At 41.4% G+C, this 15348-nt stretch overlaps 1 protein-coding gene across 1 annotated transcript in view; it reads left to right on the plus strand.

The window, feature by feature from the left end:
• FER1L5 (fer-1 like family member 5) overlaps positions 1–15348 on the plus strand; it is a 61044-nt gene that overhangs the window by 39739 nt on the left and 5957 nt on the right. The window contains 17 exon segments of the mRNA XM_074288413.1: positions 2864–3022; positions 4437–4600; positions 5223–5337; positions 5526–5552; positions 5554–5629; positions 7445–7587; positions 8213–8407; positions 8893–9049; positions 9209–9286; positions 9620–9801; positions 10030–10191; positions 10572–10673; positions 12078–12224; positions 12413–12575; positions 13159–13178; positions 14045–14092; positions 14282–14383. Coding sequence (XP_074144514.1) covers positions 2864–3022; positions 4437–4600; positions 5223–5337; positions 5526–5552; positions 5554–5629; positions 7445–7587; positions 8213–8407; positions 8893–9049; positions 9209–9286; positions 9620–9801; positions 10030–10191; positions 10572–10673; positions 12078–12224; positions 12413–12575; positions 13159–13178; positions 14045–14092; positions 14282–14383 — 2040 coding nt within the window.

Below are 15348 nucleotides of genomic sequence, written 5' to 3' on the forward strand. Positions count from 1 at the left end.
TTAATAAATGATTTAGTATTTATATAATGCCTTAAGGTTTACAAAGCACTTTATAAATATTACAAATATTATCTCATTTTATCCTAACTACGGTCCTGGAAATTAGATGCTATTGTTATCCCTATTTTATAGGTGAGGAAGTTAAGGCAAAGTGACTTGCCAGGGATCACAAAGCTGCAAAGTATTTGAGGTTAGATCTGAACTTCTTCCTGATTCCAGGTCTAGCACTCAATTCACTGCTTCTGTTCATTATGATGATTCACAGCATCTCTGAATGTTCTCTGCCCAGCAAGCTCCTAGTGGTGTATTGGGCTGAGAGTTGGGCTGAGAACAAATCTCATTGTGTGAGCCCCTCTCCCAATGATTATTAATGGTAGATAGGTGATTTCATCCAAAAGATCTGTCATTTCCTTGGTATGGGAATTCCCGTCAACAGATTAGATAAGTCAACTATTAAAGTCAATCTATTAAAGATAAATCCTAGGATACTTGAAATGTGTAGTTTAAATGATTTGTCCAAGATGACACAGTACAAGTGATTTGAAGATTAAATATTTAGAGATGGAGAGGACCGTAGTCAGCAAGCCCTGCTCCCTCATTTAACAGTTAAGGAAACTGAGGCTTTAAAAAAGGGAAGTATGTTGTCCAGAGTCATACAGCTAATACATGTCAGAAGATTAGAAGGTTATAGATTTCAAGCTGGAAAGGACCTTGGAGGTCATCAAGTTCAACTCTCTCATCTTATAGATGAGGAAATTGAGGCTCAGAAAGGGCAAATGACTTACCTAAGGTTGCACAATTGTAAGTAGGAAAGGTAGACTTTGAACACAGGTCCTCTGACTCCAAAACTAGAACTCTATCCATCAAGTGATTTTGTACCTTAATAAGCACTGGCATTTATACAAGCCTCAAACTTTATAAAGCACTTTATATTTTTTATCTTTGAGGAAGCAGCATCCTCTGAAAGGCAGAGAAAATGGCCCTGAAATCAGAGGACCTTTATTTCACATGAAGCCTCAATGCCTGCTATCTGAATGACCTTATTAATCTCAATGGACTGCAATTTCCTCATCTATAAATGAAAGGGATGGACCACATGGCCTTTCAGGTCTCTTCCAGTTCTAGGTCAATAATTAGTCTTTTGATCTCATGCAGAGAGTTGCCCACAATAATCCTGCCAGAGAGGTAGTACAAGAAGGGAGAATTTGAATTCACATCTTCCTGTCTCCTAAGTCCAACAGCACCCTATCTCCTGCATTCTACTGCCTCCATATATAGTCAAAAGCAGATTAAAATATTAATAATGATGAAAAATGACAAACAACAAACTTGGGCCCAAAGAAAAGAGAGAAGACATTTCCCTTCTCCCTTTGTGGAGGTGAAAGTGTGGTGTGTGGAACACACTATATATCACTAAATGTGTACATATATACATACATGTATACGCACATGTGTATATATCACTATATATGTATATATCACTACATGTGTGTATATATACAGCATATATATATATATACACACAAACTTTTTATAAAATTTAATGTGGGGTTTGAAATTCTATATATGTATATATATATATATAGTTATTTATATATTATAAATATCTCTATATTTAATTTTTATTTTATTGGTATACCTAATATATCACGATACATTTTTTAAATTTACATTTAGTTTTCTTTCTCCTCCTCACCAACTCATGGAGAAGGCAGGAAATAAAATATTCACTATATATATGAAGTCATGCAAAATATATTTTTACCTTAGCGATGTTGGGGAAGGGGAAAGAAAAATAAAGTGAAAAAATATGTTTCAGTTAGAGTTTATTAGTTCTCATCATTTTTTGTGGAGGACACAGGTAGGGGGCAGAATGGATAAAGCCCTGAACCTGAAGTCAGGAAAACCTGAGTTCAAATCCAATCTCAGATATTTATTAGCTCTGTAACCTTATTCAGTCTCTTAAAGTCTTTTTCAGTTTCCCCATCTATAAAAACAGAAATAATAATAGCAGCACCTGTCTCCCAGGGATGTTGTAAGGACAAAACAAGATGATGTTTGCAAAATGCTTTATAAAACTTAAAATGCTACATAAATGCTAGCTATTATGTATTGATGGGTTTTCTGGGAAGGTTATCTCTTCCTCTTTAAAAAACAAAACAAAACAAAAAACCCTATAAAGAATCACTCTCTGGGAAGGATAAAGAAAAGGAATATGGGAAGAAGACAAAAGATGTCAGTAAAAAATTATTTTAAAAGTGAATATTGGGTGCAGTGGATAGAGCAGCAGCCTTGAATTCAGGAGGACCCGAGTTCAAATCTGGTCTCAGACACTTAATACTTCCTAGCTGTGTGACCCTGGGCAAGTCACTTAACCCCAGCCTCAGGGGGGGAAAATAAAAATAAAAATAAAAGTGAATATTAAGATGGGGAGAGGGTGCACTTCTTAAAATGGAAAGAAGTCACAAAAAGATAATAGCCCCTGCAGAGATGGATGTTCGTAGGTAATGAACCCCATTGTAAAGGGGAATGGTGGCTGAAAGATGATTCATTGGTCAGGGCTTGGAATTTTTTCAAACACCAGGAGTAGATTCATCTCCTGCTTCTCCCTCACCAGCTGCCTTTCTCACGATACTTCTTGGTTCCTTTACATGTTCAGTGACCATACTCCAGAGAGAGCTCTGCAGGCCTTCTTGGATTTAACTACCTTCAAGTTAACATCTTAAGTTAACTAAGGCTTAGTAAGATGGGATAAGGGTGGTACAGGCTTAAAAGCCATTAAGAGAGAAGAAAACTAGACTCATTCCAGGTGTTAGACCTCATTTCATTGCCTCCTCTAAGAAGGATTTTCTTTCTGGCTCAGTACTCCAAAGAACGAGAACCAAAGAACTTGCTAGAGGCTCAAAAGCAGAAGGGAATAATGGCTGCTCAGCTCCGGGTATGCATGTGGTTAGGCAGTGTCTTGGACAGCAGTGACCTGGCGAAGATCGGCTATAATGATTTCATCTTCTATTCAAAGACAGTAAGAAGCCTGGCTGGGAATTGTAGCTACCGGGTGATGGGACTGGGAAGGGGGCAGAAGGAGGAGAAGGTAGGAGGAGAGGGAGGAAAAAGAATGTGAAAGAAATCTGGGAGGAGGAGGTGGCCAAGGACTTGTTTTTACTCACAGAATTTTTAATTTGGAGGGGAACCTAGAAATCATTTTACAGATGAGCAAACTAAGGCCTAGAGAGAAATACCTTTCTTAGAGAATGAGGAGTCATGAATAAGATAAGGCAGGAGGCCAAGGGAAGGAAACAGTCCTTTAGACAGTGGAATAAAACATGGAAGAGGTACAGTGTAAAACCATTTCCTCTCTTCTGCCTTTCCCATCCTAATTAATTATCTCTTGAATTTTTCTTTTTTTTTTTTGGGGGGGGGAGTAAAAATCTGACCTGTGAATTAATCTGTATAGGGAACTCTCCAGAAATGCTCTATAATTTAGAATCTTAGAGATGCCTGAGGCACCAAAAGACTAGGTAACGAACAGACAGAATAGCAGACACAAAACTTGAAGCCAGTCCTGACTCTAAAGCAGACTCCTTATCTACTACACCGCTGTCACTCACTCCAGGTGACTTCTGTTGGTATACTTCAAGGCCTGTATATATTCTAACTGCTCCCTGCGCCTACCTCACTGCCTTAGGTCCCCACAACTCCGTAAGCCCCACCATTCCCAGCTTCAGCTCTCCTCACCAGCCTAGCATGTGCATTTGTCTCCTGCCCATGCCATACCTACAAAGTCTTCCTCCTTTTCATGAAATCCTGCCTTTCTTTTGATTCAAACTATATCGTTTATAGCATCTCCTGTGATATTCAGGACTCTTCTCCAATGAGGAATCCTTCCTTGCCTTGAGTTTACCTATATGTCTCCTCCTCTTAAACTTCCAGAAAAAGATCTTTACAATCCTTGTCTTTCCTGCTTCACTACCTACTCACCCCTGGTCACGTTGCCATCTGGCATATGTCTTCTATTTCAAATTCTGTTCATCTAGGGCCTCTCCAAGGCTCTGCTACCTCCCTACCTTCATTCTGCAATCAAGAAGGAAATTGGGTGGGTGAAATCCCACACCTTAACGTGTTCTGAAAACGTCAGTTATTGTTGTTGTTAAGCATAGGACAATGAGAGAAGTGGAGTATAATTGTAAGGACATTGTATTTTAAAACAGAATATCTAGATTTGAATGCTATAGCTCTGTTATTTGTTACCTGCTTACTTTTGAGCAAGCTATTGAATCTTTCTGGAGCCTGACCTCATCTGTAAAATTGATGCATTGTGGGGGAAAGAAAGGGGTGTTATATTAGATGGCCTCTATGGTCTATCCATTCCAGTTCTAAGGATATCATCTTTTAAAGTCATCTAATATTTCTTTGTATGTGTACCTTACCTTTATCAGTATGAGAACCAAGCTATGTTCCAGGGCAAGTGGGGACCAGAGGGGCTGAAAAACTATCCCAATTTCTCTGATGCCAGTGGAAACTACACTCTTCCCAAGGAGAGCTTCCTAGTGCCTCAAGGATGGGAGTGGCAGGGGAGTTGGTTTGTGGAACCCCAGACCACGTGAGTCTGACCAAGGATGGGATAGAACAGTGGGAGTGATACCAGTGATCTTATCCTATCTTAGCCCCTAATCCTGCCCAGCTCCTTATTCAGACCTTTCTATTACTCACTATGGAATCAGTCTATTACACTGTGCTCTAGTGAAAAATTGAGAAATACCAGCATGTAATTAGCAATCTGGTGGAAAGTATGGCCATGGGATAATTACCCTGCTGCTGAGGCTAGGGGTAGACCTGATCTTGTCTAATCAGGACACAAAGGTATACTTGGAAATTTTTTTGGTGGAGGGAGAAAGAGTATAGTCCAATGGGGACTCCAATGGGGGGGGGGGGAGGAGAGAGACACACAGAAATTGTGACTGTGGACAATATAATCTCATCAGAAGATGGAGGGCCATCTCCCAGCCCAGTTGGCAAAGAAAAGTTCATAGTTCACAGCATAGGCTGTGAAATACTATGATGCTTTGGGGAAAAAGCACTGTGGATATCTCCACCTTAGTGATGTCTGAGGAAATCTAAAAAGGACATTATATGGGCCTAAGGGTTGGGGAGGAGCCCGACCCACAGGCTCACACAAGAAGTATGAGTACAGGAGTTCTATCCTCTCAACCTCTCCCCTCCAGATTCCTTGTAGACACAGACATTAACCAAAACCAAATTCTGGAGGAAGTATACGAAAACCAGACACGGGACATTTGGGGAAGTTGGGCTCCAGCTGCTATCCCAAATACTGATATGGTGAGTAAGAGGAGTATCTTTAACAGAGATAGGCTAACCAAAGCTAGGTAGAAGATACAAATCAGGGTTACTATGGTGTAGATGGAATAGAGGAAGGTAGCTAGGAGTGTGGGGAGATGGGTAGAATCCTGAATTGCCCTTCCTCTAAATTTCTCAATTCACTTTCTTCCCATTCATCCCTTCTACAGATTGGACAGCCTGTGCAGGCTAGGGAAACACATGGAGTGCCCAGAAGGCTGGTCCATCAAGGAAAACTGGAATGTGGAGTTAAACGATGCAGTGGATAATGAAGGCAGGTCCCTTTATCTTTGGGACTATTTGCCTTCTGGAAGAGCCTCAGGTCCCAAGCTATTATTATTAAAACTTAAATGGTCCCTAAGGTCTCTTGTAGCTCTAACTCTACGAGCATGTAAACCAGACCAATAAGTGAAGGATGGTTTCAGGACCAGGAGGGAAGTATGAGCCATTCCATAATCCCACAATCCCAGCCTCCCATCCCAATAAGATTTAGATAGTGGGATACTAAGTCTAGGAGAAAGTGTGGTACAATGGGTTTGGAATTTTTCTTAAATATTTCTAGAAAATCTCTGAATTTAGTTGATTAAGAGTTAGGAAACCTGATTTAAAATCCTGACTTTACCCCTAATTACTTGTGGGGACTGAGGATATAAACTAAATGGGCTGGAGGGATGAGAGTCCTAGACATAAAATTCTATACTCTATTCTACAGTATTATTCCAGTCTAATCTCTTATTTTGTATTTTATTCTCTCTTGACCTGTTTTGTATTGTTCTATTCCATTCTGTCCTGTTCCTTTTTATTTCTTTCGACAAACTTTAAGGTGAGACTCCTCTATTGTAATTCAAATTAATTTCCTTTGTTTCATTCCTTTTCCCATGAGCCAAGCACTATGTTAGACACTAGGAACAGAAAAAAAAAAAAAAAAAAAAAAAAAATTAAAGCATTCCTGGACTCAAGGAACTTATATTCTCTCTGTGTCTCTGTCTTTCTCTCTCTGTCTCTGTCTCTGTGTCTCTCTGTTTCTGTCTCTGTCTCTGTCTCTCTCTCTCTCTCTCTCTCTCTCTCTCTGTATCTCTCTCTCGTGTGTATGTGTGTGTGTGTGTGTGTAGGAAGAGGAGAAAAGAATGAATACACAAATAAGTAAATGCAAAGAAATTTCAGGGGAAGCTCCAAAGGACTGGGAACATCAAGAAAGTTTTCCTATAGGGGGTGATATGTGAGCTAAGCTTTTAAAGGAGCTGGGGGTTCCAGGAAACAGAAATGAGAAGAGAATGAGGGAAAGTTATTTGTATTCTCCTGCCTACACCTCCAAATACTTCACAATTAAGTCATTTCTCCTTTTCTCCAGGATGTTAACCTTTCATAGATTCTTAAGCTTGTTAGCAGTAGAGAAACATTTAGAGCTCATCTATGGCAACTCTCTCGTTTTTCAGATACAAAAACTTACATCCAGAGTAGAATGTAAGCTCCCTGAGGGCAAGGATTGATTTTCAGACATTCATCTTGCTTTTGCATGCCCAGAACCTAAATGCCTTTATGCCCTCCCACATGTACATGTGTGGTATGCATACACTCCCCCCCAAATCTTTGATTATATCAGTATAGGGAACATCTAGTTTAGAAATTCCTTCCACAAATACAATTAGATAATCTACATATAGTGTTGGAAAGTTGCCAGAAGTACCAGATAGTTTAAGTAACTAAACAGCTAATATACATATATCACGGGCAAGAACCAAGATCTTGCTAACTCTAATACCAACCATCTATCTATCCATCATTCTATGATGCCTCTTGCTTTGCACACTGTGGGTGCTTTACACATGCTTATAGGTTTGCATTTGTTGGTTTGTAAAACAGGGGGAGGGGGGAATGACTTTTCTAAGATCACATAGATTGTGAAGTCACAAACCTGGAGCTTAAACCAAGTTTCCTCAGTTCTAATACTGAATTCTGTCCAGTTTACCTCCCAGGGTCTATTTCTTGGTCCTCTAATCAACCTGCTTGTCCTCTCCTAAACCTTTATGTTTTCTATGTTTCACTAGCATTGGACAGCTAAAAGGCTTATAAGTCCTGCTTCCTACAGGTTGGGAGTATGGTGTGGGAAATCCTCCCTCAGATATCCCCAAAGCGTGGACTGCTGTGGAAAAGACCTATCATTCCTGGCGCCGCCGCCGGTGGGTGAGACAGAGATACCAAAACACTGGAGACCAGAAAGATGCACAGAAGGTATCTGCCTCCCGATGGGCAAGGAAGGGGGTAAACAGGAAAAAGCTTGAGCCAAGAGGGCCTTCATCTCACAACCCCCCTAAAAACTCTGTTCCATTTCACCGATTGTCTGGATCTAAATGTTGCTTCAGTTCCTATCTGGTTCTTGATGAAATCCCTTAATCTCTCTGAACCTGTTTCTTCATCTGCAAAATAACCTCCTTTATAGGATTGTTGTAAAGATTAACTGAAATAATGTATGGAAGGTGTTGATGAAATCCCTTAATCTCTCTGAACCTGTTTCTTCATCTGCAAAATAACCTCCTTTATAGGATTGTTGTAAAGATTAACTGAAATAATGTATGGAAGGTGCCTTGCAAACCATAAAGTACTTTGTATAAGACATTTTACCTTCCACTTGTTCATTGTCTTGGTATCCTCTCTCCTTTTCTTTTCTGTCTTATCTTTTCATTGTCCCAGATCACACCCCCACAAGCCCACCACTTTTCTGTACTTTGGGTCGTGTCTCCTAGAGGAGACATCATCAGGGGTCATGACAAAAGAAAGAGGCTGAACTACCGTGTTAAGCCCCATCAAGTCTTGGAGTAAAGTTTCCAGACTGAATCTCTTCTCTGCCTACTCGCAGGAGTCACCCGACCTACATGGGGAAGATGCAGGCTGGGAATATGATTCCTTTGGCTCCAAATTTGACCCAGGTCCAAAGCCAGACAGCGTATTCCGCCGCCGCTGCTGGCATCGTAGGATGGTACCCACTGAGGATGTCAGGATGTCTCCCATCTTCTTCCTGGAGGAATCCTTGGCAAAAGACAACAGATACAAGGTTCCTTCTTGCTCCATTCCTTTTCTCTCCTGTAGTTCTAGCCCAAAGCAGAGCACAAATCACAGGGTGGGAAACAGGCCACAAAAAGACTCAGGATACCTAATGCCAATCCTAGCTCCTAAGAGTCCATGGAGGATATGTATACATATATTGTATTTAACTTATACTTTAACATATTTAACATGTGTTGGTCAACCTGCCATCTGGGGGTAGGTGGGGGGAAAGAGGGGAAAAGTTGGAACAGAAGGTTTTGAAAGGGTCAGTGCTGAAAAATTACCCTTCGTATATCTTGTAAATAAAAAGCTATAATTTAAAAAAAAGTCTCCATAACACAGTTTCCATTGGATTGAGCCTAGGTAAAGAGTTCATTGTCCTTCATCCCCATGATTCTTAGAGTGGGCCTTAGTTTTGAACCTGATTCTAGACAAGTAGGGAATACAGGGAGAGCCTGAGACACTTTGGTAAGAATTTATTCTGGATAACAGGAAATAGAGGAAAAAGAGGAGAAAAAAAAGAAGAAAATAAAGGAGGAAGAACAGGGAGAGGTTAAAAAGGAAGAGAAGAATCTCATGACTTCAAAAAAAGCTTCCATGGAGCCACCCCTACACATCAGTACTCCCATCATCTCCTGCATCATCTACAGTGAGCATCTGAGACCTGGGACTGGGGGTGGGGGTGGGGGAGAGATTCCCATGGGCACACAGAGGTCTAGCTCTTAAACAGCATAAGAAATGTGGTTGAGGGCTGAGGGGACGTAGGAAAGGAGGACAGATTTGTGAGGCTCTTCTGTGTACCTTCCAGAACCACAGTACTACCAGCTTTTCTGCTATATCTACCAAGTCAGAAACCTGATATCTAATCACATCCAGACCTTCTCAGGTAAGCCCCCTCCTCTCCCACTAATCTCTCATTCTTCTAAGGAACCCAGAGCTTTAATGACAGTGGAGTTTTCTGGAGACCTGACTATGGGCTTTGGCCAAGAAATAGCCACCACTTCCACAAATGAGTTAGGGCAACTTTCTGTGATGTCAAAGCCATCAAGTAGAGTTTTCTGAGATACAGAGAAGTCCTAGATGCTTCCTAACTCCCCAGAACTACTTTAAAAATGGACAAAGGGGCAAATCAGTAGACAAATGACCATGTGTACTCTAGGCTAAAAGCATCCCTCACCTTTCTGTTTTTCCCCCTCATGCCTCACCTTCCCCTGCTTAGACTCTTTCATTCAGGTGATCTTCCTGCACTATGGTCAACGCACCCGGATACTAGAGACTTCCCTGGTCCCAACATGGAATGAGACATTGATCTTTGACCATATTCTACTCGATGAGAAACCCCAAGATATAGTAGAAAATCCTCCCCCTATGTGCCTAGAACTCTGGCAACTAAATGCCCAGGTAAGTGGACAGCCATGAATTAAATGGGAGTCTCCATTGTTTTCTTGCAAATCCTGCCTTGGCCATAGTTTATTCTTTGACATGCTAGGCAGATGCCCATCCTAAAGAACCAGTGTTGCCTGTGACTTCCCCCTTGCTTTATTACATATCTCAACCCACGGAACCCCAAGAGTCATCCCTGACCACTTCTTAGTCAACTTTTTAGGTTTCAATCCTTCTATTTTCTAGGGTAAGAGGAGCTTATGGGGAAGGAGCATGTGTTCACCAGTTGTCTATCTAGATCTTCAGACTCGAGCCCTACCTCCACTAAACTGGCATTCCATCAGCAAAGAAACAGGGGAAGAAGAGGGAGAGATTCTGGCTGCTTTTGAGCTTATCCTGGAGACCGAGGTACTAAGAGTGTCTAATCAGCTGTGAAGGACCTCATGTTTTCCAGACTCCCAATTCTTTCCATAGGGGAGACAAAGAGCAAGTCTAATGGGTGGGTGTTGAGGGGACTGAGGGTGAGAAGTGAGAATTAGATGTTAGAACACTGATTGTCTCCTTGACCCCATGTTTGGAAAGGAATCACATGTGAAGCTCTCAAGTTTGGAGATTCTAGGGCCTTCTCAAAGGAGTTTCCAGGGACCCAAACAGGCCCTACTTTAGGTGGAGGGAAAAGTGATTTCAATTCCAATGAGTCCTTAATGTCTGTCCTACATTCAGGAGCCTAGAATCATAACTAGAGAAATGAAAAGAGATCTTACAGGTTACTCTCCTTCACTCTTCAGATGGCCGATCAGAAATCTCCACTCATGAGTATTCCCTGGAAGAATGGCTACTATACCCTCCCCCAAAACATCCAGCCTTCTTTGAAGAAAACTGCCATTGAGGTGAAAAGGCTGGGGGAATAAGGAATGGTTGATCTGAAAGATGCTAACAGGAATTTCTATAGGTGTCCAGGAAAAAGGCTCATGATACACTCCATGCAGAAATGATGAATCTTCTTTCTCTTCACTGCTTTTGGCCTTTCTTATTCCCTATCTCACATTTCTTGGAGCCTTTTTGTCTGAAAGGAAGTGTAAAAGCTGAATTGGGGAAGGAGGGAACAGGGTTAGAGATTCTATTGCTCTCTTCTAGGATGTGGTGGCTCTTGGTTCCATTTAGGGTCAGCAGTTCAAGGTCCACAAGGACCCACTAGTCTATGTGCCTAGATACATGACAAGCGTGGAAAGAGTAATGTCCTCAATGGGATCACTATATATTACTGACTTTCCTGAACTCCAATGAACACATGCCAAACCAGCTTCTCTCTGTTCCTCCTATTTCTGCACGGGCCACTTCCTATGCCTAGAATGTACTCCCTCACCACCATTCAATAAATCAAGATTCAGCTCAAGTACCACTCTCTACACATGGCCTTTCCTAATTTTCCCAACCACCCATTTTTTAAAATATAGATTTATTCTGAATATAATTTTGTATATTAATGTCTCCTCTTGAATGTAAGCTCCCCCAACACAGGAACTGATTTATTTGAGGGGGGGAAAGGTGGTCTTTGTATCATCAATGGGCACTTAATGTTTGTTGATAAATTGGGACCTTCTCAGACAGGGACTATTTCTAATTCAGAGTCTTTTGCATTGTTACTTTGGTATTACACCTGAATTTTACAACAATAGAACCTACTCGTTGAAGAGGAGGAAGGTAGAAGATTATTAATTTATTATTAATCATGAATTAATCATTTATTATATTGTATAGTATTTATTGAGCATTGTTCTCGGTACAGTGGATGATATAAGTGAAGTGAAGTGAAGACATACTAACTGCCTTGAGCTTGCAACCCAGAAGTAGAGCCCAAATTTAAACACATGCAATAGTTTAGGCACATGAAATGGTTAGATGGAAATACAATAATGGAGACATCAGATCTGAAGATGTACAGGAAAGACACTAGGGATCTTAGGGCAGAGCAGAGAAAAACATCCAGAAGGCTTCAGGGAAGTAGTAGGGATTGTGCTAGGCTGTGAAGGCTGAGATATGGGGTATTCAAGCTGTTTTAGAACTTGATATGTGTCCTTTCCTCCTTCCCCACACATATGAATAAAACACTCAGCTAAAGTTCTAATGTCTACTTTTCCCCAGCTCAATTTATGCTATCTGACTTCTGGTTTATATAAAGTTCCCAGAGCTTGATAATCTTCCAATAAAAATGTGGATCTTTGTTTCTTTATTCCAGTCTCCTACTACCACCCCCTTTCCTCGTTCTGTCTTATCCCTTCTTCCTCTGGCAGATCCTGGCTTGGGGGCTACGAAATATACACAAGGCATTCTCTCCCTGGTTAGTGGTGGAATGTGGTGAGGAAACTCTGAATACAGCTCAGATCAAAGATTACCACTCCAACCCCAACTTTCCCCAAGCTGCCCTCCTATTAACTGTGGTAAGGAAAGAAGGGATAGGGAGGGAGGAAGGCAGGAAAAAAGAGGAAGAAGTGTCATGAAATGGGAGAGGAGAGGGAGAGGACTTTGACTCTAGAAGAACTGAGGACAAAGGCATGAAGGAAAATGAATCTGGGGATAATCTTGTCTTGGAAACGGGCACCAATTTATTTCCTGTCTGGGTCCATAGTTCCTGCCTCAGGAGGAAGCGTATACCCCACCCCTGGTGTTGAAGGTGGTAGATCAACAAAACTTTGGCATTCAGATGGTGATTGGCCAGGCCATTGTCTACTGCTTGCGCCCATATTTCTGTGACCCCTGGGCTGAAGACTATGTTCCTCCACGCCTTCCCGGTATGCAATTTTCTTTTCACTGCTCTCCTTTCCCTCCTCTCTCCTCCACTTTTGCCCTGTTCTCAATCTTCCCTCTGAAAGAAATTGGCTTCATTTTGGAATCTATGGCCCTCTACTTCTTCCCAATTAGCCTTTTCTCTGCAATTCCTGACCTGTCCTTGAAGTTCCTTTCCATCCCAAAATGGATCCTTAGGAATATAAAGTCATCCCTACTCCAGAAATAAAGAATGTCAGAGCTGAAAGAGATCTTACCATGTGTGAGAATTCTCTCTACAATACAACTGATGTCTAGCCCCCAAGCTATACTTAGAGAGCTGTACTATTGAAACCTGCTCTTTCCCTAAGCAGCCTAATTCATTTTGGGCCAGTTCTAATTGCTAGGAAGTTTTTATTTTGGAGTCAAGCCTACATTTGCTTCTTTACTGCTCTATATCTGCCTTCCGGGGTCCAGGAGACCAAGCCCAGTCCTTTTTTTCCCTGTGACAGCCCTTTAAATACTTAGAGATAGCAATCTTGTTGGCCCCGCCTCCTTAGTGTTCTCTTTTCCAAGCTAAATATTCTCAATTCTACTTCTGTCCCACAGTTATACTCAAGAAAAGAAATGTGAGTGAAGGCCGCGTTACTCCATCCTTGCATACTTCATCTTTCCTCTGAACCATCGGGGGAGCATTCTTTGCTCCCATTTTCCCAGGACCCAGAATCCCTGCCCCAAAGTGGTATTCAACAGAGTTTAACCACTTTCATATAAAGGGAGATAATCTAGGAAACATATCAGAACTCTCAGGTTCCAATCCCAGACAATCCTTTAGAGAAGTGGAGGCAAGTCCATTGTATTTCAAGGCTTTGCTTCCCTCATGAGTATTGAAAATTGTGTTTTCACCATCACTACAACCTCTCAATTCCCATGGGGTTTTTACAGCTAAAAAGGCAAAGCCTCTCCAGGCAGGAAGGAGAGGAAAATCTTAGGCAGAGGAAAAGATAGGAAAACCCTGGCCCCCACCAAGCTCTTCCCTATTTAGAAAATAGCATAACATAATAGGATTGCTTACTATCTGGGGGGGCAGAAGGAGAATTATTTGGAACACAAGGCTCTGCAAAAAGGTGAAAGTTGAAAACTTTCTTTACATGCATTTGGAAAAATACTATTAAAAAAAAAAAAAAAGAAGAAGAAGATAACATAGTATGGTATCCATGGGACTGGAGTTGGGAGTCAGAAAGTCTTGTTCAAATTCTACCTCAGATACCTAGTATATCCCCAGCTCTGGGCAAGTCATTTAATCTTTGTGATCAGGCCTCTGTTTCCTTACCTATAAAATGGGGATAATAGCATCTCATAGTTGAGAAACTGAGATAATACATGTAAAGTGATTTGTAAAACTTACAATGCTAAATAAGTGCAAATTATCATTTCAAGAGTGGGGAGGGTGATGTTTTATCTCATCTCTCTCCTTTCCTCTTCCTCTCTCCAGTTTTTTGATCACAAGAACAGAAAGCACTTCAAGTCTATCCATACTGAGGTGACATCCCCACCCTTTAGGAATGCAAATTAACCAGGGAACCCATCTTATGAGGGGAGGGGGAACAAGGTGATCCCAGGAAGCTGTTAGATTGGTTCTAAAAAGGAATGCTCTAAGACTGTCCTTGGCATGGGTTGGTATATTGGATGCCCCTAATAAAGCCAGCTTTAGATCCTCTTGTTCTGGTAGGAAGAACACATGCATGAAGTGGATTGGTGGAGCAAGATGTTCTGGGCAACAGGAGAGAATTCTAAGATGTGGAACCACAAGAAGGACTACTATGCTCTGAAGGTGATCAATTCAATCCAGGGAAAGTCTTGTCCCAGCATTATTTCATGTGATTATGGGTCATAGTGTAGGATCAGAGATTGAAAGCTGAAGGAGCCGTAGAGGTCACTGAGTGCAAGTCATTCATTTTACAGATGGAGTAACTAAGGATGGGGTGAGGAGAATGTGACCGTTCCCAAAGTCACACAAGTCTCAGTGGTAGAACCAGGTTTCAAATTTAGGGCCTCCAAAATCCATCACACTTTCCAATGCTACATTCTTTTTGCTTTCCAAAATGTGTGAAGGAAAGGGAGAGAAAGGGAGAGGGAGAATGAATGAGAGAAAGAGATAGATCCAAATGAATCAAAAGCGTAAGATATAATGGTGCAAGATTAGGATTAGCTCTCATATCCAGTTTTGACAGCTCATCTCCATCTACCTATAAATGGTTCCTTTCCCCTTTGTTAATTAGTTTTAGCAATACTTAGTGCATTTTGGCTTTTTTTCACAAAGGAGATTCAGATTTATGAGGGATCTTAGAGGTCCTAGTTATTTCTCTGAAAGGATAATCAAAAGAGTGAAGTTTCCCTCAAGTTCCCTTTGTCCCTTTCTCCAGGGCATCCCATTGGAGGACAAGAGGTTAATGGACTCCTCTCTGCCCTTTCTAGCAGGCACATAGATGTAAAAAGACTCTAACCTTTAAAATTAAGTGGTCATTCTTCCCACGCCTCCTTCCAAGTCTTCTGTGTGCACTGTACAAGAGAATTCTTCAGTATTTAGAGGGAGCCCTATGTGAGAAGATTTACCCTAGGCCTATGTGAGCCTCCTAGAGAAGCCCTGAAAGTTGGTAGCTAAAAACAAGCTAGGAATGCACCGAGAACTTGCAGCTACAACGTCCTTGTGAAATGAGAGAATGATGAATAGAACTTAGGCCCCTGCCTAGGAGGAGTATCTCGCCTCCCTTCTAAATCTTATTCCAATCTTTAATC

Source organism: Sminthopsis crassicaudata, chromosome 2 (assembly GCF_048593235.1).
Source record: "Sminthopsis crassicaudata isolate SCR6 chromosome 2, ASM4859323v1, whole genome shotgun sequence".
Classification (NCBI taxonomy): domain Eukaryota; kingdom Metazoa; phylum Chordata; class Mammalia; order Dasyuromorphia; family Dasyuridae; genus Sminthopsis; species Sminthopsis crassicaudata.